Consider the following 22438-nt stretch of genomic DNA (forward strand, 5'->3'; position numbering starts at 1 on the left):
TTGCTACAAATCCCATTTTCCTTAATTTATGTAAACATAATGTGCCACAATTGACAATTTAAACATTTATATGTTATTTCTAGTTTAAGTGATTAAACTATTTCCATGGAATTTTGATTATTAGCACCACTAATCTACTAAATGCCCTGCTCTAGCACATTCTGCTTATATTCCATAGTGTGCAAAACTCCAAGGAAAAAATGGCCGAATAGAGATATTTTGGTGAAAGGGAAACTACATAGTAATATAATTGGTGTGTCTTAATAATCTAGGTGGTCCACGGTTATTGGTATGTAGATCTAGGTGTTTTATTTTATAATTGTCTTTCTATTTAATATTGTATAGTCTCTTGAGAGTTTCTACTTTCAAAACTATGAACCCATCCCTCTTTATCACTATTGGAACTCTATTTAGATGCACTTTTGCTCTCTTTTGGACTTTAGTTTTATTTAATCCTAAAATAGAAAAACATTTTTTTAAAATTTACTTACATCTAAGATAACAAATGTATAGTCTGAGATATTTGAACCTAGATATTAGAGGATACTAAAATGAACCATAGCCCATATACACTATAAATTATCAAAGGGAAACACATCAATATGTGGAGGCATGCTATTTTGTAGTTTATTCACATGTCTAATAGCAATCAATTTGCTGAATAATATTGTTGAGAGAAAATGGATTAAAATAGAAAAAAGGGAAGTAACTTTTGCTATAAGATATTACTTAAATTTAGTGGAAACATATTTGCAATGACAAACATCAAAATTACATCACAAATGAAATTATATATCTTTATATTTGGAAGCAATATTATTTGATTGACTTTGTTAAGTGTAATAGAAAACTTTAGTAGCTAAATTGGTACAATGTCTACGGGCATGAAGGCTACTACAACATCCATCATATTGGTAATAATTGAAAATAAACAATTTGTTTGTTGGATATACTAATTGTGCAGCTACAGTGTATATACAATTAAGTTATTTTCTTATAAAACAATTGTTTCAAACATATAGCTTGAATAAGTATATAAAGCAAGATCCTGTGGTAAATATTTGTACTGCATTTTTATTGGAAAAATTATTTATTTTGTGGCTTACATATACATGTGGATCTAGGTTCCATCTGCGAGTAAACAATCACCTCCGGTTCTCGAGCATAATCGGGCAATGTTTAAGGTTTCAAATCACAATTTTTTGCCCATAAGCCTGAAAGTATGTTATTCATATGGTGGACAGAAATTTGCATATCCAAAATTTTATAAAGTAACAACATTGAGATTGGATCTCATCGACTGTCACACCTTTTTTCACTCCCCCTCCTCTATCCATGCAGAGATAATATAGACATATAATAAAAAAGGTGGTGTAAATGACACACAACAAAAATGAGGATGACAAAAGTTATATGAAGTTTTTCCGACGCATTTTGTGTGACCAGATCACACTTAAAGAATCGTATTTGTACATTTTATCTTAATTTTGATCCATGTCCTAAGAAACCGACAAGAAGTTAATAATAAAAGACACAAATCGAATATCATTAAAAAAAGAGAAAATATGGTATCTTAGCTTACCTTTTTGCTTGGCCACGTTGACCTTGCTTCTAGGGTAGCGATGTGAGAGTACACGGATCATAGATGAGTGTTTGAAGAACTTCTTCATGTCTTCGTGTGATGGCCTGACTTATTAGGGATGATAGACTACTCATATTAATAAGGAATTCCTTCTTTTTCGGGAGCCCATTCAGACAGAACTCCAAAGTTAAGTGTGCTCAGCTTGGAGTAGTGTCAGGATGGGTGACCGACCGGGAAGTTGCTCCCGGGTGCGCACGAGTGAGGACAAAGTGCGCAGAAAAGACTAGTATTGATGTGTGGGGCCAGTCTAGATCCCGCCAGGAGTAACGACCACCGGCGGGTGTGTCTGGAGCGTTACAAGTTGGTATCAGAGCCGACCCTCGCGGTTACACGGATGTTTGCGGACAGGTACGCGGTCATGTTGTTCATGACGTTTGTGACCCGTCGTGGCACGCAGCATCGTACACGTACCGGACTGGATGCACAGACGTATGTGCCAAGAGGGAACGTTCCTGTGGCCCGACGAGGACGTTGGTTCCTCTGAGTGGGGGTGTATTTGATGGCCTGGCTTATTAGGGATGATAAACTACTCATATCAACAAAGAATTCCTTCTTTTCTGGGAGCCCATTCAGACAGAACTCCAAAGTTAAGCGTGCTCAGCTTGGAGTAGTGTCAGGATGGGTGAACGACCGAGAAGTTGCTCCCGGGTGCGCAGGAGTGAGGACAAAGTGCACAAAAAAGACTAGTATTGATCTATGGGCCAGTTTAGATCCCGCCAGGAGTAACGACCACCGGCGGGTGTGTCCGGGGCGTTACACTTCGCCACTGTTTGCATCATGCCTCCCGGATAAAAGAGTAAACAAAAACACACAACATAAGAATAAACCTATTACTTTTTGTTCTCCATTCACACATTTAGTGGTGTACATCAACCTGGAATTCTAGCAGTTGGGCTCTCGGGAAGGTTTTTATGTTAGAGAATTATCATATTGCAATTTTAGAACTCCGATCAATACTAGGAATTTCAACATCATATCCAAGAGAGCATGCACTACATATGTATTTCTTCATGTTATATCCAAACTTCAATTCGTAATTTTATTTGCATGGGCATTTATCTATAAATTATCTTTGTTCTCTTGTGTGCTATTTAGACTACGTTATTGAATTGTGATGTATTGTGCTTTGTTTTATAATCTTATATAGAAACATATGAACAGAAAGTCAAATAAATACAAAAATAAGCAAAAAATAGTAACACAAATGGGATTATCATAAATCACTGTAATGACAACTCAACCTTTGCTTTAAATGCTCGCTCAAGCATACAAAGACTGCGACAATAGTGCATGTATTTTCTTTTCCAAATTCCTTTTTGTGTGTGGGAATTTCTGGTTCAAATCCAAATGAGAGATATTCAACTGGTTTTACTCAATCATGTATTTTGGGCACAAAATAATTATATTGTGTAGGAATCCAATCAAGGTTTGACGAAATTTGACAAAAGTTTGAATTATGCATGAATTTATGTCTCATTGAAATGACCGGACCGAGCTGCAAATATGTTGGTACATAGTGAAATCGCTGAAAACTTTGACGAAATTCCATTGGAATCGACAATTACGCACAAATAATTAGTAGTCTGATCCTACCTTGAAGGATTAAGGGTTGGATCTGATAGAATGGGGCACCTCATCTTGGTTTTATTTTACTACACCTTATGACAAGCTTTGGGAATAGTGAGTTATAGAACTTGACAGCAAGCTCACCATGTTGGTTGCGATGTGCAACATTGCTAAAAAGTGGCTACATCAATAAACAAAGTTGTAACTGAATCTATGATGATAATGATGAAGTTACATAAATAAAAGAAGCAACATGGACTTGGAATAGAAAAGCAACAACAATGAGTACACAAAGGATATAAGATGTGGCTAGAAATGTTAGCTCAGAAACCTCTGCCTCACAAGAAGATGCAAATATATAAATATCACTAATTACTTTCATTGCATCGATCAATCAATACAACACTAGATGTCATTTTTGTTGATCAATTCTCATACACATGTAGATGAAATTGAGTGTCATTGACCACATAGACACATAGTACATGCTACGGCGAATGTATAAACACACAAGGATCCTTCATGTGTCGGTATCTGCTAGGAACCAACGACCAATGTGTGATAGAGCTACGTGAAGGCTAGCCCCCCCCCCCCCCCCCCCCCCCGCCACCATAGCCTCGGAAAAGATAGTGAAGACTTACTTTTGGGTGGAGATAAGTTACCAACTTGCATCATGTTGCATAAAAAAACTCAAAATCCCCATATACGTAGACAATGATTTGTTCTCTAACTTTAGTGCCACTACTATCAGCGTCAACAAGCTTTAATCTTGCGATTTGAGTTGTCTCGCTAAGGTTTGGTTTGTAATATAGAATTAAGATTTTGACCAATCCATAGGCATTTTTATTGTTATTTTTTATGTAGGAAGGTGCACTATTCATATGTATTTCTCATGTTATATCCATATTTTATTTCATATATTTTTTATTTGCACATGTATTTGTGTTACAATCTTCATGTTTTCATTTAGTATTTAAAAGAGATCTAAAATCTTGTTGATCATACAAAGATAGAGGTTGTGGTGCACAGATAGTACTCTTCAAATCCAAGGTAAGATATCCAACTAATCTTTCCTAATTAGGTTCCACACAAATTAGTCATACGAGTAGCAATCATGGTCCCGCATTTTGGTTTGGAAAGAGTCCAGACACTAATGAAATGATTGAAAGTTAAAAAAGGGTATTTAGTTTCGCTAGTATGGAAAATTGCACTTGAAATTGTCTAAATCCAATTACAGTTTGAAAAAAAAATTGAGATCACATTTGGCTCCAGTTAATGTGCCACTCAAATATTTTGATGGAAGTCTAATTATTTTGGCATGTACAACAATGACTAAATTTCCTAAATTTGGAGGAAAGATTATTTTTATGTTATATGTATAAGGACTAATGGTCGATACCTACCATCTCCATTATGTTTATTTCCACCTTTCAATAAATTTAAGTGTGCAGTAGAATTGTTTTTCACCTTTCTCCCCTTCGAGAGGTTTGATTAAAATGTTATTGTGAATACCGGCAGAAAAGAAACTGTTAATGCAGATTTGTTACAACACTTATGTCAAAGAATTCAGATCCTTTAGAGTGCTAATTCAGACACCATTAGCACTTGCTAATTGAGGTGAGTGCACACATATCAATACTTACTTCCCATGTTTAGTTACAATTGTTTGGCAGTATACGTCAAAACTCAAAGGGTCTGTATAGAACACATCTAGATGTGACATAGTTATGTCACATCTAACTTGATGTCTACTATGTTTGTGGTCTATTTTTTTGTCCCAACTTTTTTTTGGGTTCCTTGTCACTGTGTATTTGTAAGAGTTTAGATGTGGCATCCTTAGAAAACATCTAGATGTGAATTAGAGGCTACATGCTCTTTTTTTCCACTGATTCTATCTCTTACTCCCTGCGAAGTGTTAAAAACGCTATTATATTATGAGACGGAGGAAGTGCGTAATAACAAGTTTGATTAGAGGTAACTAGAAGTAGGGAATGGGAATTTAGAAGACACATGACCTCAAATCCGTCTTACGATTTATGTGTGAGAGTTGATAGTCCACTTGCGTCGTTTTTAGTAACATGGGAGGTGATGAAAATTGGAAGATAGTTGTTTTAATTACATCTTGATGCTCATCATAACTTAAGTTATCATGTTTTTAAGTACTATAATATTTTACTAATTCTTAATACTAACCAAACAAGGAGTACGCTCAACTCAAAACAAAAAAACAAGGAGCAAGCTTCACCCTTAATTTCCTACATCCAATGTCAAATTGTAATACCACTCCGTATCCTAAGCATCCATGCCCACTTTCCCAACTAGGACTATATGTATTCGTCTGAAAATTTATTTTGGGTAACTCGATTTTTGAGGCCATTAGATTAAGATCCAATAGTCGAGAGCGCACGTTTGGCTCCCGGGAGCCATGGAGGCCTTTTCTTGAAAACAAATCAAAATTCAAACTTTTCGGTTTCAAAAAAATCTGAAAAAAAATTGTGCAAGTAAACAAGTATGTTATGTCTATGTGTGTAAGATTTCAGAATGAAAAACGTTGAAATGTGACCTGTACAAAAAAGATAAATTCATGGCCTGAAAGGATGAATAGTATCATGTGTTAAAAAGCCCCAGATTTGTCTTTTTTTGCACCGCCCTCATTTCAACTTATTTTGCCCTGAAAATTTACACACATGTGTGTTATGCCTTCATGTATATGTTTTTTTTTCAGGTTTTTTTGAAATGTAGAAAATATGAAATTCGACAAAATTCAAAATTTTCAAAACCAAGCTTCATGGAGCTCGGCCTCCAAAGACGATATCCGCCAATAGTGATCCTTCTTTCTTTTTCCTCCTTCAACCATTCCTTCTCTCACAAAATCGACTTATCCAAATTATAAATTTAGTCAACTTACATATAGCTTTTGTGAACTCAAACGCGTTGTAAGCGTGCAGTAGGTTGCTACAAATCCCATTTCCCTTAATTTGTGTAAACATAATGTTAGAGCTCAAAGGGTCAGTACTCAGTAGGAAGGCTACATGGTGAGATGATCGGGAAACTTGTTGGTGGAGCCTAGGACCCTGCCGCCGACGTCGGGGAAGAACTCGTGCCCCGTCAGCGGCCACACGCTGCCGTCGTGGTCCACCTCCACCGGATACTTCATCAGGTGCCCCTGCATCGTCTCCACCACCTCCCCCTCGTCCGTGTACCTGTCCCAGTTCTCCCGGGCCACCTGATTCACCAGCCTCACGCACTCCGGCGACTCCGGCGCCTTCAGAACCTCAGCCAGCCCGCCCAGGTGCTCCTCCCACAGCGACATCCTGTACCGGTGCACCTGCCCGCGCGGCCGCCGGCCGGTGTGGTGCGGCTGGTGCGCGCCGACGGCGATCTCGGTGTCGCGGGAGCCGGAGAGGGAGCGCTGGTTGACGTTCGCGGAGCCGAGGAGCACGTACTCGTCGTCCACGACCATCCCCTTGGAGTGCACGTACACCATGAACCGTCCGTGCCTCCGCGCCAGCGCCGCCGGGCTCGTCCCCGTCTCCGCCGCCCGTCCGTACAGATCCGCCGGTGCCTGTTCGCGGTTGCCGAGGCAGTAGAAGTTGAGGTAGTCCTGCGGGTGCGCTCTGCCGCTGGCCCCGGCCTCCACGATCGCCGACGCGACGACCTCGTACATCGCCTGCATCGTCTTCCCCTGCCAGAAGAGGGCCTCCTGCGCCGGCGCCGACCCAGGCGGCCCCTCCGCCGCCGGCCACATCGGCAGCACCACGTACGCCGCGAAGTCCTCCCCGGCCCTGATCTTGCTCGCCGCCTTCAGCGCGATCTCCATCGGCACCAGGTTGCCGGCGCCCGGGTGCCGGAACGGCGCCGGCCACGCGTACGACGACCCCAGGAAGCGCTCGGTCTCGAGGTACACGAACCGGTCGGCGGCGCGGATCGCCGCCACGTACGCCGCGTGGATGCTCTGCTCCACGGCCAGGCTCTTGTCGCAGAGCAGGTGCCGCGCCTCCATCTCCTCCGTCTCCCAGGAGCGCGGGAACCCCTTCACCGACCCGGCGTCCACCGACCGGAACACCTGCGCGTGCCAGCACCGGGGGTCATCCTCCGGCAGGACGCGCAGGGCGTCATCTTCGCCGTCGGCGACGACCGGGCTGAGGATCCAGGGGATGCGCTGGAGCTTCAGCAGGGCATCGTCCTTCCCGTGCTTGGACGCCTTCAAGTGCTTGGCCGTCGCCCTCCGCCACCGCTGCTCGAAGTTCTTGAGGACGTCGTACGCGGCGGCGCCGTCGAGGCGGCAGTGCATGTCGTGCCACGGCAGACGGGGCCCGTTCTCCCCGGCGGCGTCGCCGAGCGTGGGGTTGTGGATGTCCCCCCGGAAGACGGTGTCGAGGTCCCCGAAGAGCCGGTGGGCCGGGGTGTCGTATCGGCCAGCGGCGAGGTCGAGGCCGCCCAGAAAAGCCGTGATCCGGCGGGTGGCCTCGGACGCCGGCGTGTCGACGAGGATGCTCTTCTGGTTGTGCGCGTACGGCGTGCCCACCACCTGCACGCTGGACAGGCATCGCACTGATCAGCTCATGCATCTAGTTCCAAATTGAGAAAAGTTATATAACACTCTTTTAAATGTTGTTTTCTTATTTAACACTGATTCCTAGGATGAGGATTTGTGGCACGCAAGTGCGAGGGCACTCAAGTGCCAGCCTTTTATTTTGGCTTCCAATTTTCAAAGTTCTATATCTTTTAAACAAAATATTCATGTTCCTCGTGACCAGTGCTTTGAAATAAGATAATTTTGAATAGATTTTGATTACTTTAAAAAAATTAAGTTTCGATTGTTGAAACTTAGTACAAGTGTAAAAAAAATGTATTGTTGAAACTTAGTACAAGTGTAAAAAAAATGTGTCTACGATTGACAGAAAAATTGCTTAAAAATATATCTCAGAAACTTGTTGAAACTTTGCATTTTTAGATGAAAAAATCGTAATTTCCATCGTTCAAACCTAAATCTTTTTGAGGGATTTTCTTTTTTAATGTGCCCTCATGCGAGATTCAACTACTTCGCGAATCGCGAGGCAGGTCGAGTGCGCGACAAGGCTTGACAGGTTAGTGCCCCCGCACTTACGTGCCCCTGCGAATTTCCGCTGATTTCCCCCTCCTTATATAACATTAACTCTAAAATTTGTGCCTTCTATAACACTTCCATCACTTCTGTTAGCATATATCATTTAGTTTGCTTGTCAGTTTTTTAAGGCAGAGAAAATTGCCCATGCCTATCACACAAACCGTCTCTGATTTTCTTTCGGTTTTCCCCCATGTCTTCCCACACCTAGCGAGCGATGGCGGCACAACGGTGGCAGCGGGGACTCGCGAGACACAGGAGAGATTAAGGGCGGCGACATTGCTGGGTAAGACAGTGCCGCGGAGGTCGGCCATGGAGGGGCTGGAGATGGTAGCCATGGAGGGACTGCAGATGCGCCGGACGACGAGGTACAACTGTGGACTAGGAGTCAGTTCTCAACCATTTGTAAGGTGGACTATGTAACCAACAACCTGAGAGAGTGATTCAATAAATGGATTAAGCACCACAAGACTTTGAACTTGGACGCCTTAATGGGCAAGCTTAGGTAGATGATTATGATCATGTGGAATCGAAGGAGAAAAGTAGCAAAAAAAGTTAGTTGGTTTAATTTTGCCCCACATAATTAATAAGTTGAATGCAAATAGTAGAGTTAAAGTTGGAGGTGGTAGAATGCTCGGAAGAAGTTGTTGAAGTTACTCAATTGGGAGGCAGCAGATTTAGGTTTGTCGTCAACTTGCATAGCACTACATGTTCTTGCATACAATGGCAAATTGCCGGCCTTTCTTGCAAACATGCTCTAGCATTCATCACATCACTTGTCAATGCACATGTATAGAATTATGTGGACTTAGATTACTCCATTGACATGTTTATAGCAGCTTATGACCAACTAATCCCTGCTATTTGTTCATTTTTGGGGTAATACGCAAACCATGTGTTTGGTTTTTTTTCTAATTATGCAACTGCAATGTATACAAATTAGTTTATCTTTTTTAAATGATATTTTCAAACATATAGCTCAAATAAATATATACGTCAAGGCTCCATGAACAATTAATGTACTAAAAATAAAGGTAGTGGAAATGACACAAAGCTAAACTGAGGATGATGAAAATTTTATGAATTTTTTTGAGGCATTTGGTACGATAAGATTATACGGGACTTGTGAACTTAAAGGATTTAATTTGCACATTTACCTAAATTTTGACCAATGTCCGAAGAAACCATCAGGTAGTTAATAATAAATCACACAAACCAAAAAACATTACAAATATAAGAGAAAATATGGTATCTTAGCTTGCCTTTTGCTTGGCCATATCGACTTTGCTTCTAGGGTAGCGATGCGAGAGTACACAAATCACAGATGATTGTTTGAAAAACTTCTTCGTGTCTTCGCCACTAGTTTGCATCATGCCTCCCTAATAAAATAGCAAATAAAAAACACAACATAAGAATACACCTATATGTTTTCTTCTTCATTCACATGTTTAGTGATGTATACAAGCCTCAAATTCTAGATATTGAGTTCTTCCACTAAGGTTTTTCTCGTGTCAGAGAATTTTCATATTGCATCTTTGGTATTCATATTGATACTAGGAATTTCAACATCGTATTCAAGAGAAGCATGCTATATCCAAACTTCAATTTATACTTTTATTCACATGGGCATTTATCAATAAATTGTCAATATTCTCTTCCATGATGTTTAGACTCAGTTGCCAAATTGTGATGTCTTGTGCTTTGTTTTATGACAAAATATCGTGTGAAAACCAAGTTTCAATGAAAACTTTGTGGAAACCATGTTTGAAAGTTTCAAAAATTCTAAAAAAAATGCATTATGTTAAGAGAGTGGTGTTATACTGACATGTGAAATTCCAAGTTCAAACACAAAACAGTTTACACGCTACAATAAAAACGATTTATGTTAAGAGACGTTTCTTGTTCGGCACTATTCAATGCTGATTTTTTTTGCACCTCATTATCAAATTTGTGTTTCAACTTGGAAGTTCACATGCTAATAGAACATCACGTTGTTAACATGTCGTATTTTCTATTAGATTTGCTCAAAACTTCAAAACATACTTTTGCACGTGGTTTCCATCGGTTTCCACCGAAGCTTGACTTTCACATGATATTATCTTGTTTTATAACCTCACTTAGAAAAATAGGACAAATATAAACAGAAAAACCAAACAAACACAAAAAAGGGCAAAAATCTAGTAAGGCAAACAGGATTATCATAAATCACCGTAATGACAACTCAACCTTGCCTTAAATGCTCGCTAAAGCATACAAAGACCAATGCAATAGTACATGGACTTACTGGTTCGTGTGTGGGAACTTCTGGTTCCAATCCAAATGCGATATATTCAATTGGTTTTACCCAATCATGTATTTTGGACACAAATTATATATATATATATATATATATATATATATATATATATATATATATATGAATTTTGATAAAAATTGGCAAAAGTTGGAATTTGGCCCCAATTCATTTCTAACTGAGATAACCTGATCGAACTGCAAATATGTTGGCGCGTACTGAACTCGCTGAAATATTTGCTAAATTTTGACGAAATTCCATTGGAATCGCCAATTACGCACTAGCAGGCTGATCTTACCGTGTTTAGGAAGAAGCTGGGGTGCAGGGGAGTGTCGTGATGGTCAGAGACGAGGAGGCAGACGCGGACGCCCTCCTGCGACTTGTACTTGAGCAGATCCCCCAGCGCCATCTTCTCCACCTCCACGCGGGCCAGCGCCCTCACCTCCGCCGCCTTCTCCGCCATCTCCGGCGACATCTCCTCCCGCAGCAGCCGCACCCTCGCGCCCACCGCCCACCCCGCCACGTACACCAGCTTCTGCGCCCCCAGCACCGCCATGCACACGTCCTCCCAGCACCGCCCGCGCTCGTACGAGCACGGCGCCCCCACCGCCACGTGCGCGTCCTGGTACAGCTTCAGCTCGCACCCGCGCCGCGCCGGGAAGTACGCCGGCACGCCGCCGAAGCGGCGCCGCCGGGAGGGCGACGACGATGCGGGGGTGAAGGTGAGGGAGACGCGGATGGCGGAGTTGGGTTTCGGCGGGCCGCGGCCGTCCGGGCGGAGCAGCGGGAGCCAGGCGTCCGCGATGGGCTTGCCGTCGAGGAGGGTTGCGGCCGGGAGGGTGGCGAAGCCGATGAGGTCGGAGCCGAAGGGGTCGGAGTCCCTGACCTGGAGGACGAGGCGGGAGGCCTCGTGCGCGAGGGGGATGCGTATGCGCGCCGACCAGTCCGGGGCCTCGGAGTTGCGGACGACGTAGGTGCGCGCGAGCGTGGTGTCCGGGCCGTCCGGCCCCGAGACGGCGACGACGGCGTAGGGGTCGGAGGTCGGCACGATGCTGTGGCGGCCGCGAGGCTTTTGGCGGCGGCGGCGGCGGCGGCGGAGGGGGCTGTCGGCGTCGGTGTCGGCGTCGATGTTGCGGCTGGGGAGGCGGCGGGGCCGGATGCAGAGCCGGCGGAGGATGGTGGAGAGGACGTCCATGTTGGGGAGGCCGCACGCCTCGTGGATGGTCAGGTCGAGGTCGCCGTGGAGGAGCTCGAGCCGCTCGCCGTCGTCGGCCATGGACGACATGGCCGGCCGGTCCGTCGGCGTGCGTTTGCGCGCGTCCGATCTCCGGGCCGTGCCGTTATGCTCCCGCCACCTTTATGAGCTAATTAGCAGGCGTTACAAGACACTGACAGGTGGGGCCAAGCGAGGAAACAGCGTGGACCTGAGAGGTCAGGTGGGCCCCTGAGATGCGATTCTTGGCTTGGCTCGAGGCTGATGCTTGTGCTGCTCCTCTACTCAACGTCCCCCTCCTTTTCCGTTTCCTCTCGTTTCTTTTCGAGTCTAGGATGATGTACACGCCATGATACAAATATATTAAATAGAGTACGTAATATACTTTTCTTTACGGGGTTGTATGTAATATACTTCTTCATGAAAAAACATTTAAATCAACCTTTGGACCTTTAACATTGGAAAAGTAGTGTTTCTTTTGTTTTCATTTTCTTTGCTACAATTTTTATCGACCCACCTCGGTCTCTGTTGAGGGGGCCACAAGCAACAAGAGGTGCAAAAGGCAGCCACAACAGGAGGCACGAGAGAGGTCACCGAAGACGAAGAAGGGTAGCAAACAATGGCGACTAACTCAGTCGGCGGAAAGTCTTTTTATTTTGGATTTTAGCATTGGTGCAATGATTTATTTTCTGATAAGAAAAAAATACTAATACTAAGAAGATATCAATTACACCTAGCTCTCTATAACAACACGATATGAAGAGCTATTCAAAACATCGAGGATTCACACAACAAAATAATTAGAAATATATAAGGAAAGAGAAATGGTGACACACGCCAAGCAGGCACATCAACCAAACCATGACAATACCAGGAATACAAGTCTTCTATAGAAGCATCTCCAAGAAGGGAATGATGTGCCAACCCTGTTGTTCCCAAATCCAATCAGCAAAGGTCGGAACATGAGTTTTTACTGAATCATGATCACCATTTATCTTCTCGCAGATGGTACAATAGAGCTACCCCACCAAAAAAAGTCCAACAGAGCTATAGTTGGTGTATCATCTAACTTGCCGGAGACTGGGTTATGCTACCTATCATGCTCAGCGCAATGCAAGGCTGGTCAGCAGGCACCTGCAATATCAGACATGCACCAATATCAACTTCAGCTCAAGAGCATCATATAAGACACCAAGGAGGGAAGCATATATGTTGATGAGCTTACAAAGTGTCCGGCTCGAAGGATCCAGTAGAAATGCAAGTTCTTGTAGGATCTGACGAAGGCTTGGGTGACCTTGGAGGACCCACAGTACAGGGGTTGCCTTGGCAGGCTTGTGAAGTTCTTTAGCCCCTCCCATCTGAAAGTACAAAAGCGTGATTAGAGGGCTCACACCTATCTAAACGACGAGGTGAAGCGTGACAGAGGAATTGAGGGCCTCACTTGAGCTTCTGCACCCATGCTTCTGCGCCGATCGTCGAGCAGATCACATCAAGCTTCACAAGAATAAATTTGTTGGACTTCTAGTACTATAAATAGAGACTTACATAAATTACGCCCATTCATGAAATGCTATTCATTTGGAAATAGCTGGGTATAGAATGTGGACCGTGGGAGTGGTTGTCTCTAAACTGAAAGACGAAAGTTCATGTGAACATTTTATTCAGAAAAAAAATTCATCTCAAATTTAGGAGCCGTTTCTTACTCAAAATGCTTCCATTTGCTAATCTGGTACCTTCATGCAATCGACAGTACATCGACCATTCGTAGCAATCAACCATTTGCTTCACATCGAAGATGAAATCAAGTCGTTTTTAGTGTCTTGGTTACAAGTTGGCCAGTTTCCATTTGTAAATTGCATGGTGACACCATTTGTCTTTCTAAATTGGAAGTAATATTTCAAGAAAATTTCACGGTCATTTGATTTGTAATCTGACTAAATGTTCTTCCATTACTCCTATTAATAAACTTCATGAACAATCAACAAATATATATGTACTAACATTACGCCTATAATAATTCACAAGCACAAAAAAAATGTCAAGGTTTTTATAGGTACTATTTGCCAGAGACATTAAGCAAAAATGAAGAGCAACAGTCACCTGGCCATTGTACACTGTCACATTCACGCCGTAAGACAACAACTCATCAACCTGTGGAAATTGCAGAGAGTTCCATCAATTAGTGAAACATCGTCCCTTTCGTCGCAGTTTAACAAAACAAAAGTAAAATGAACAAATATTTGTCGGTCGGTCTGGAGCCAGGCTCACTTGCCTCGTCTATCCTAGGCTTCATGAAGTCATTGACCAGCGCGTTGTAGACCAGCTCAGATATCCCTTGCCACGTGAGGTTACTGGGGATGATTTTGAGCTTCTCCTTGATGACCCCGTTCATGATGCCGCTTAAGGTGTTGGGGCCAGATGTAGCCTCCTTGCGGCCGAGGTACGTCGAGTACTTCATTGTCTGGGCATTGCTCGCCGCCGCCACCGATGACGAAGAGGCCGCTGACACCGGGTCCATGCCGGCTTCAAGCAAGAAGTTATAGGTGTCCTACCAAGGGGAAAACAAAACTCCCTAAGGTTTTCAAAGAAGTTGAAAGCCACACTAAGCTAGTTGAAAGCTACACTAAGTTAGTTGAAAGCTAGTTCACACTTACAACGCTGGCGCTCTTGGACTCGATAAACAAAAGCAAGTCTGTCCACGACTTCCACGCGGCGGCGAACTGCCCCGCAGCGATCTGCTCCTTCACGGTCGCCGCCATCCTGGTCAGAGTTTGCGCGCGCATGCATGCATGTGATCGGTGAGTCCGAATATATGTTTCCTTTTTTTGCCGTGTTAAGCAAGAAGGCAGGAAGGTAGGCATGGTAGCTCGAATGTTACCCTTTGGCGGCGTCGCCGGCGTTGTCGTCCAGCCTCGACACGTCCAGCAGCAGCGGCGCGTAGGAGATCTGCACCGATCCATCCATCCAAAAGAGCGCTCTTATTAATCTTAACAACGCATTATGCTACGCGATGAGATCAAATAGAAATCCAAGAAACCATTTCGCTCACCGCGAAGTCCTCCGGCGAGATGAAGCTGTCGCCGAGCGCGACGCCGGCGAGCGTGAGGTTGAGCTCACCGGCGCGGATGGCCCGGACGGCGGAGACGCCGAGCGTGACGGCGTACTTGCCGCCGTAGGACTCGGCGACGAGGAACAGCGGGCTCCCCTCCCGCAGGGCGGGCACCTCCGTGGCGAGCGCCTTGAGGAGCGCCGTGGCGTCCGCGGCCGCCTCCCAGTCGCTCGTCACCAGCTCGCTGGCGCTCTCCACGTAGCTGTACCCGACGCCCACGGGGTTGTCCTGCCATTGCCATGCCATGCATCCAGCCAGCCATCAACACAGAGAACACGTTACGACCAGAGCTCGACCGGTCAGTCGTCAGTGTATACATCCAAACGGCGACGTCAGGTCAGGAAGATTAAATATGGAGGAGGAGTTTGTAGCTGTGGCTGACCACGAAGATGAGGTCGGCCTTCTGCAGCCAGGTGGAGTTGCGGGGGTTGAGGTCGACGTCCAGCGGCCCGACCTCCAGGAAGTTGCCGATCCCGACGCCGGACGCTCCCTGCTCGGCAGACAGACATCGATGGAAACGACGGTGAGCTTTCGCCGGTACGGTGGGCAGCCATGGCTCCGGCATAGGTACGTAAGTAAGAAGAGAAGAGAAGATGATGGCGTACCGGGCCGCCCTGCAGCCAGAGGACGGTCGGCCATGGTTTTGACGGCGTGGACACCCTCTGCGGGCTCTTGTAGTACCACCAGAAGAGGTGAGCCTCTGCAACACACATCAAAAACCAAAGGAGCTTCAGACTCTCGCGCCAACGAAACGATGACCAGACCAGCGTATATAGGGAGGCAAGGGAGCACGTGGATTACTTGGCCGGACTTCCACGTATCCCCAGAGCTCGCTGCCGTCGGTGGCGCCGGCGGTGACGGACGCGGCGGAGCCAGCCCGGAGCAGAGACAGGCAGCAGAGGCTGAGCAGCAGGAGAGAGGACAGAGCGACGGGGCGGCAGTACTTGCCCATCTTCCAAGTGGCGCGTTATGCGCGGACTTGCACGGACTGTGGTCTGTGGTGGGCGTGCGTCTAGTAACAAGCGTTACGCGCCTAAAATAGGTGCCGCCATTGTGCGACATAGGCTGCGCATAAACAATTGCTTCGTCGGGAGTTCTAATGCGGCGGCTAGCCAGCAGCATCAGTCGTAACGACGTCCGGTCGACCACAATTACGCCGGCAATTTCACCCCGCTCCAAGGCGGCTTGGTCAGAGCTGCTGGCTACCACGACAGTGATCCCATGCATCTCTCGCCGGCCGCGCTTCAAACGAGGATGCACGTAGACGTAGCCATGCTTCAGCCCACCTACAGTTCTGCTTAGGTTTTTGGCTCTTCATCGTCTTCGTTTCTGCGGCGGCAATGGCGGCACTGAATAAAGAAACTTTAGATCTGTCCTCAACGAGGCAATCGGTCCTATGGTTAGGAACGGATTTGAAAATCAGTCTGTTCAAGTAAGGATGGTGCGGCGGCGGCGTCATCCTCGTGGTGGAACAATGTCCTCGGGCTCCGCCGTTGCGACGGCGTTTGCTCCAACGCCGGCGTGGAGCTTGAGAGGTAGTCCCAGAGATGATGCAGATTATGGTCTGTATCGACGACATCTAAAAGACGGAACATGTGCTGGGTTTGTGTTTGATGGATGGCAGGTATTGTTTCCTCCTTCAGCATCATAGTCGTGGTGGGGTGCCAGATCTGAAATACGATTGCGTGTCCGAGGTGTTGCCCCGGTCTGATTCATTCAACAGCAATGGCTTTACTTTTAATAAGTCACCTTGGAGGTCTGCAAAGCTGCATATAGGCGACGGAGCCGCGTGAAGCTCGGGTGAGGAGGTGATCCATTATTTATTTTTCTTTGGTAGCTGTTATGGTGGTGCCGGAGGTAGGTGACGGACATTGATGTCAAGCTCAGAGATGTTCAACTATCTTTTCAGTTTTGTCATGTCAGTCTTTACATGACTTATATTTTGATTTTTATGATACAAATGAGACATGTTCTACCACGATCCCCCCCCCCCCCCCCTCTCTTGTGTTTTAACGTTCATTCAACAGTAACACTAGAACAAGAAGAACAGTTGATACATGGCAAAAGAAAAAAAAAAAGAGGGAGCGAAATGGGGCAAAACAGCTACTACGTGAGGAAATTATTATCAGTGTACACTACAGTAGCGCGGGCATCGAATCACCTATACTTGGGCATCAACACAGAGGAAGCTTGTTAGAGCTGGTGCTGCTGCTGCCTTCAGTGGCTCCTCTTCAGCGCCGAAAGGAAGCCCGACTTCGTTTTCTGCCGGCCGTCGCCGTCGGCTCCCACCTGTCATGTTACTTCCGAGTGAGATATGAACCGCCAAAACGTCTTATATTTAGGAACAGAGGTACTTGGCAGGAAGTAGGCGGTGAATTCCGACAGAAAAAATTGCGTTTTGGTGCAGTTAACTGGAAAATCACGAGAAATTCGCTGAAACATGCGATGGATTCCGATGCAAAAACAAGGGTAGGCGAGGCTGACCTCTTTGGAGAGTCTCTGAAGGATCTCCAAGATCTGGGAGAAATCAGGCCTCTCGGTTGAATCTCTGTGCCAACATTTCTGAAGCAGCTCTGCTAGCTTGGGATTGGTATCCTTCGGAATCGTCGGCCTGATGCCCTGCACAAAATGCGCATCGAGAGGAGGATTAATTAGCATCTCCGGAAAATGCTATCTCATAGCAATGGGTTCCATCAAGTTTATCGACAAGAAAAAAAGGCGGTTCCAACAAGTATCTGCAAGGCTTACCTTCTGAACAACACCTATTGCTGCTTGCAGTGGAGTTAGATAATCATAAGGAATCTGGACAAATAGAACAGTTACAATTTAACTCTAGAAGTAGAAGTAGACGTATACAGATATATATGCTGCTTAAAAAGAAAGCGACATAAAAATGTTAGTCTACTTATGTAGAATAATAATAATAATAATTGCAGCTACCTTGCCGGTTAAAAGCTCCCATAGAACAATGCCAAAGCTAAAAACATCTGCCTTGTGATCATACGGCTTATGCTCTATGACCTGAAGTTAGATAGCACATACATGTTAGAATAGACAAAAAAAATCACTACTGTTTTCTTATGACATGTATAAACATGACGGCACACCTCAGGGGCCATCCAACGGTAAGTTCCAGTCTCCGCAGTCATCACTCCGGAAGTATCTTTCACACGTGCAACACCGAAATCCGCAACCTTTACAACCTGAAAAGGATGCTCTTTTTAATTATAGAGTTTTAACTATTAAGTGAGAATATCAGTAGGAAAGCTATCTGCTAAAATGCATAGCATGATTTATAACACACACCAACCTTGTTTTCATCCATGAGAAGATTTGCAGTCTTGAGATCTCGGTGAATTATGTTGTTCTGATGCAGGTAGCTCATTCCTTTAGAGATGTCTGTTGCCACTCTTAGTATTTCTGGGAGCTTGAAGGAACTGCCCTTTTTATGGAGGTAATCGTATACACTCCCTCCTGACATGAAGTCTAAAATATACCAAAAAGGGGGAAAGGTGTCAAAAACAATTAGCATTATCTGCATGATAACAATTACAAACATTAATCCCATTGTAATCTACCTGTTATAATATATAAGTTGGGCTGTCTTGTACAGGCACCGATAAACTGCACAACATTCCTGTGACGAACCTTTCTGCGAGCATGTGGATTAAGCAATAAGTCTATAACTCTATATAGGCATAAGTAATAATTGCCAGTAACTCAGTCAGGCATTTGAATACTGGCCAAACAAATCGGAGATGGAGCCTGTATATGGAGACTAAACTTTTAAGCTAACCTCATAATGTACACTTCCTGCGCAAAATCTTGGTACATATCTGCACTGATGCGCTCAGGTCTCACTACTTTAATGGCCACATCCTGGATGCAGTATGATCCACGGTACCTAAGAAAACAAAGAATAAAATGACATTCTGCCAGGTTTTCCAAGGTTTAACTGTTCTCACTTCACAAACAGGAACTTACAGGTCACCGTTTGATCCAGATGCAACCTTGTTCCCAAACTTGAGCAGCTTCAGGTCTATTTCCCAAACATCTGCTCCATCTGATGGTATTTGCACACTGGTAGATGTGGGCCTACTCTCTCCACCTTGCAGGCCTTCCAATGAAGGTGATGATGCGCTTGATACTGTACAAGCTTGTGCCTGTACACAACCCAATTTAGTATTCACAATGCATGTCTGCACAAACTTTTCTTTTGCATCATGAAACGAGAACTCTAGGAGATTGCATTTTCTATTATTCAGGTAAAGTTAGCAAATTTACTGAAACCAAACAGGAGAGTGCTTATTATTCAGTTAGAGGTATTAAACTTCACACAAGAAGCCCAGACAGAAGCCTATACCTCAACACTGCGAAATTTCTCCATTATCTTTTCTTGCAGCTGTTTAGTACCCTATGAGTGGCAGTAAAAGAGAATATATCAACACAAAAATTACTGAAATAGTAGTAAGGAAAAGGACACGCTCTAATGTGCTGAAATCAGTTAGCTATTGCATACCACAAGACGCCAACCGGTGACAACGAATACATCCAGTGAGTAGCCATCGATTGTTGAAAATGCGTGTGCTTCTTGGATGTCAAGACCGAGCTCACCAAGCAAACAAGTCAGCTGTAAATGTATATAAGTGTCAGTACAAGAATCCAGCCAGATGCTGAGTGGAGGACCTGGTCTGAAAGTACTTTACAGTAAAGTTCAAGTGATTTCAGTACAATGACATTAATTTTGATGTGTGTTAGAGAAAAGGTGATTTCAGTAAAATCCTGTAGATTTCTGATGTCAATGCATCTTAATAGTTTATTTCTTGTATTTTATTTTATTCAAATTCTTCTTCTATTCACTTATTTTTGCGTATCATTTCTTAGTGACTACTCCCTCCGTCCCATAATATAAGAACGTTTTTGACACTAGTGCAGTGTCAAAAACGTTCTTATATTATGGGACGGAGGGAGTACTTGCCAGCTTCTGCATATACTGAATTTCATTTGCTGTGCTAAGAGCAGGTTGACTGACTCTGTAAATAAAATTGTAATGCCATGGCAGCAGAGGCCTATTTAGATGGGGATTATGCCTTGTCCTGGTACGTTTGTTTACCTGACTAAGTAGCTTTGGCTTATCAGTTGATGCAAATGCTATCTCATGCATTGGCCTGCAATATTCAGAACATAGAGAGAACTAATCAACTACACAGAAAAAAAAATATAAAGGCACCAATTTATCCCTCTAAAGAAATTCACAATATTGTTCGAGGACAGTAAGGAAGTGATCTAAAACAAATATCTTATACAGTATAAATTTAGGAGCAGATTTGCAACTAAGCACTAATTATTTCGATTGTGGGGGGTGTTTTTCTACTTCTACAACTGCAAAGCGGCACCAAATAACACTTCCAATGATTATGGCCAACCTCTTCAAATGGAATAGCAACATTGTGAAATACAATCATATTAATACACCTTCATATTACTGTAAAAAATGTCGTAATCAAAAAGCAAGAAAGCACTTGAACTGAAAAAGAAATTATATACCTGGAGACGAGATGAACGCTATTATCATCGTCGTTATTGCTGCTACCGACATCAGACTCATTTGCTTCGAGAGCTAGTGCCTCTAGATTGGAGGACGAGCCGAATGCAGGAGGGGGGTGAACCCTGAGGAATAATTGCGCAAATCACGGCACAATTAGCAAACATGAGCAAATAAGGAGGTGTCTGACAGATATTCAGAGAGTATACGTACATTTGGCTGGGCAAGTGACTAGAAGGAACCATCTCCATCTCATGATCACAGGAATCATCCATATCACCATCAATAATCCTAGATACCTGAAGATCAAGAACGAAACAGAGCAGTTGCGTCAGTAATCATGAACAGAGACATGCAGAACACAATGTATGAAAACTGAATTTGTCAGAAGATTCATGAGATAACCCACACAAATTAAGTGTTTAACTTTGCAAGATTGTGCTCTGTCGGGAAGATGTTACCTGTACAACGCGCACCGACAGGGCGGGCCGGCGCGCCGGGTCGCGCGCCTCCTCGAGCAGCCGCTGGTGCGTCACCACGTCCTCCGCCCTCTCCGCGTTCACATCCAGCGCGTACCTGCACAGACAGGCGTCGCACGCACGACGGACGGCATCAGCAATTCAGCTCGCACGCACGACGGTGCCGATCGGGCGGCGGGGAGCGGAGGAGAGGGCTCACCGGGCGGGCAGGCGGTGGAAGTGCGCCCAGAGCGCGTCCTGGAAGGCCGGCGAGATCTCGACGCCGCCGGAGGCGCGGAGGCGGGCGAGCACCTCTTTGTACACCTCGAGGCGCCGGCCCTGCTTGTCCGTCCGCCGTCCCCCCGCCCCGACCTCCGGCTGCTGCGGCCGCGGCGCGGACGAGTCGGCGGCCGGCGGCGGCGAGGGCTCCTCCACGGCCATCGGCTGCCGATCCAAGTCCAACCAACCAGGAGCGTCTGCAGGCGGGCGCGCGAGGTAGGAATAGGATGCCCGTGCTCCTACCGCCGCTGCGCTGCTTGCATGGGAGGCGGTGGCGGCCCCGCACGTGAAGAGGCGGCGAGAAGAAAAAGGCGGGCGCTTTATTATAGCGCTCGATCGATGCACGGGCGGCCAACGAGAACCGACGGCCGGATCAGAGATCAGAGACGAAGAAGAGAGCGGAGATGACGGCGTCGCAAATTCGGCAATGCTTCTGCCTCTTTTGGGGTCGGATCGGGCCGGGATTGAATCGATTTGATTTGCGTCCGGAGGAGGAAAGAGGCTGTGAGGTTCGATTCGTGTTGGGGAAGAAAAGTGTAGGAGATCGTGGGGCTTGATGTGCGCCGCGCCCCCTGATTTATGTCTGTCTTTACACGGATTGATTTGATTAAGGATTAAATTATTTTAGGGCCAGATTGGGAGACCCGTGACCAGATTGGTAAAATAATGAGGAGGCCAAGTCAGATGTGATGCGGCGAGTGGAGGATGCGCACTGACAGCCCGTCGTTTCCTTCGTCCCGGACAGATCCACGAGCATAAAACTAGTCACTGGCCTTCTGTCTACAGTACCATCTTATAGAGCTTAAATTTAAAATCTCATCAATCAAGGCAGCTGATGACTAAAGAAAAAATATCTCTCATATTTTACAAAATTAGCACTCAAACTTTAATCTGCATTAATTGCAATATATACATGGATGATCAGTAAATGAGTAGGAATGATTGCATGCATTTGTTGGTTTCTTTTAATCCTTGCATGCATCAATTTAATGCACCTTAGAATGTGAACATGTGGTGGAAAAGAAGTGAAAATAAGATTTATAATATGGTAAAACCAAGAAAATGAGATGAGACCAATAAACCAGAAAGGAGGGATTACTAGTAGATCTCACAAATCTTTGTTAACTAGAGACTAAGAGAGATGACACCCCACATGTTGCTGTGGGAATTGGATACTGTTATTTCTACGAGATTTTGTAGTAAGTATAAAACTTTAGTATTCGGAT

General features: G+C 45.0%; 3 protein-coding genes across 4 annotated transcripts; all 3 read right to left on the reverse strand.

Moving 5' to 3' along the window:
• Positions 1 to 6160: 6160 nt before the first annotated feature.
• Positions 6161 to 11932, reverse strand: LOC125517129 (phospholipase D delta). 2 transcript variants are annotated; one of them, XM_048682317.2, is made up of 3 exons: positions 10907 to 11932; positions 9578 to 9694; positions 6161 to 7739 (listed from the first exon to the last, which is right to left on the reverse strand). In XM_048682317.2, the coding sequence occupies exons 1-3, from the start codon at positions 11891 to 11893 to the stop codon at positions 6237 to 6239; spliced, it is 2607 nt and encodes an 868-aa protein (XP_048538274.1). In that variant the 5' UTR covers positions 11894 to 11932; the 3' UTR covers positions 6161 to 6236. The 2 variants fall into 2 exon arrangements, with proteins under 2 accessions (XP_048538274.1, XP_087387375.1); XM_087531249.1 differs by lacking the exon at positions 9578 to 9694.
• A 593-nt stretch (positions 11933 to 12525) lies between these two features.
• LOC125515861 (serine carboxypeptidase-like 51) lies at positions 12526 to 16892 on the reverse strand. Its single transcript, XM_087531250.1, has 11 exons — positions 15732 to 16892; positions 15536 to 15630; positions 15313 to 15420; positions 14871 to 15158; positions 14700 to 14767; positions 14476 to 14581; positions 14094 to 14369; positions 13922 to 13972; positions 13263 to 13315; positions 13047 to 13179; positions 12526 to 12955 (listed from the first exon to the last, which is right to left on the reverse strand). The coding sequence occupies exons 1-11, from the start codon at positions 15880 to 15882 to the stop codon at positions 12887 to 12889; spliced, it is 1398 nt and encodes a 465-aa protein (XP_087387376.1). The 5' UTR covers positions 15883 to 16892; the 3' UTR covers positions 12526 to 12886.
• Positions 16893 to 16932: 40 nt separating this feature from the next.
• Positions 16933 to 21779, reverse strand: LOC125515860 (serine/threonine-protein kinase STY46). The gene is made up of 16 exons (XM_048681354.2): positions 21154 to 21779; positions 20937 to 21051; positions 20689 to 20774; positions 20478 to 20600; positions 20044 to 20098; positions 19450 to 19560; positions 19294 to 19344; positions 18915 to 19093; positions 18727 to 18834; positions 18509 to 18582; positions 18241 to 18416; positions 18038 to 18133; positions 17871 to 17951; positions 17679 to 17732; positions 17415 to 17549; positions 16933 to 17219 (listed from the first exon to the last, which is right to left on the reverse strand). Exons 1-16 carry the CDS (start codon positions 21372 to 21374, stop codon positions 17148 to 17150), a joined length of 1737 nt encoding a protein of 578 aa, XP_048537311.1. The 5' UTR covers positions 21375 to 21779; the 3' UTR covers positions 16933 to 17147.
• Between the last annotated feature and the right edge of the window lie 659 nt (positions 21780 to 22438).

This window comes from Triticum urartu, chromosome 6A, assembly GCF_056163025.1.
Source record: "Triticum urartu cultivar PI428250 chromosome 6A, HENAU_Tu73, whole genome shotgun sequence".
Lineage (NCBI taxonomy): Eukaryota > Viridiplantae > Streptophyta > Magnoliopsida > Poales > Poaceae > Triticum > Triticum urartu.

Excerpts from the sequence above, each read along its gene's own strand:
- LOC125517129 (XM_048682317.2), bottom strand. The coding sequence starts at position 11,893 with ATGTCGTCCATGGCCGACGACGGCGAGCGGCTCGAGCTCCTCCACGGC. Across the intron at positions 9,695-10,906 it reads CCAGCTTCTTCCTAAACACG|GGAGGCATGATGCAAACTAG; the intron begins GTAAGATCAGCC and ends CTATTTTATTAG. Across the intron at positions 7,740-9,577 it reads TCGATATGGCCAAGCAAAAG|GTGGTGGGCACGCCGTACGC; the intron begins GCAAGCTAAGAT and ends TCCAGCGTGCAG.
- LOC125515861 (XM_087531250.1), bottom strand. The coding sequence starts at position 15,882 with ATGGGCAAGTACTGCCGCCCCGTCGCTCTGTCCTCTCTCCTGCTGCTC. Across the intron at positions 13,180-13,262 it reads GCATGGGTGCAGAAGCTCAA|ATGGGAGGGGCTAAAGAACT; the intron begins GTGAGGCCCTCA and ends TTGTACTTTCAG. Across the intron at positions 12,956-13,046 it reads TCCTTCGAGCCGGACACTTT|GTGCCTGCTGACCAGCCTTG; the intron begins GTAAGCTCATCA and ends CTGATATTGCAG.
- LOC125515860 (XM_048681354.2), bottom strand. The coding sequence starts at position 21,374 with ATGGCCGTGGAGGAGCCCTCGCCGCCGCCGGCCGCCGACTCGTCCGCG. Across the intron at positions 20,099-20,477 it reads AGCGTTCATCTCGTCTCCAG|GCCAATGCATGAGATAGCAT; the intron begins GTATATAATTTC and ends TGAATATTGCAG. Across the intron at positions 17,550-17,678 it reads CAATAGGTGTTGTTCAGAAG|GGCATCAGGCCGACGATTCC; the intron begins GTAAGCCTTGCA and ends CATTTTGTGCAG.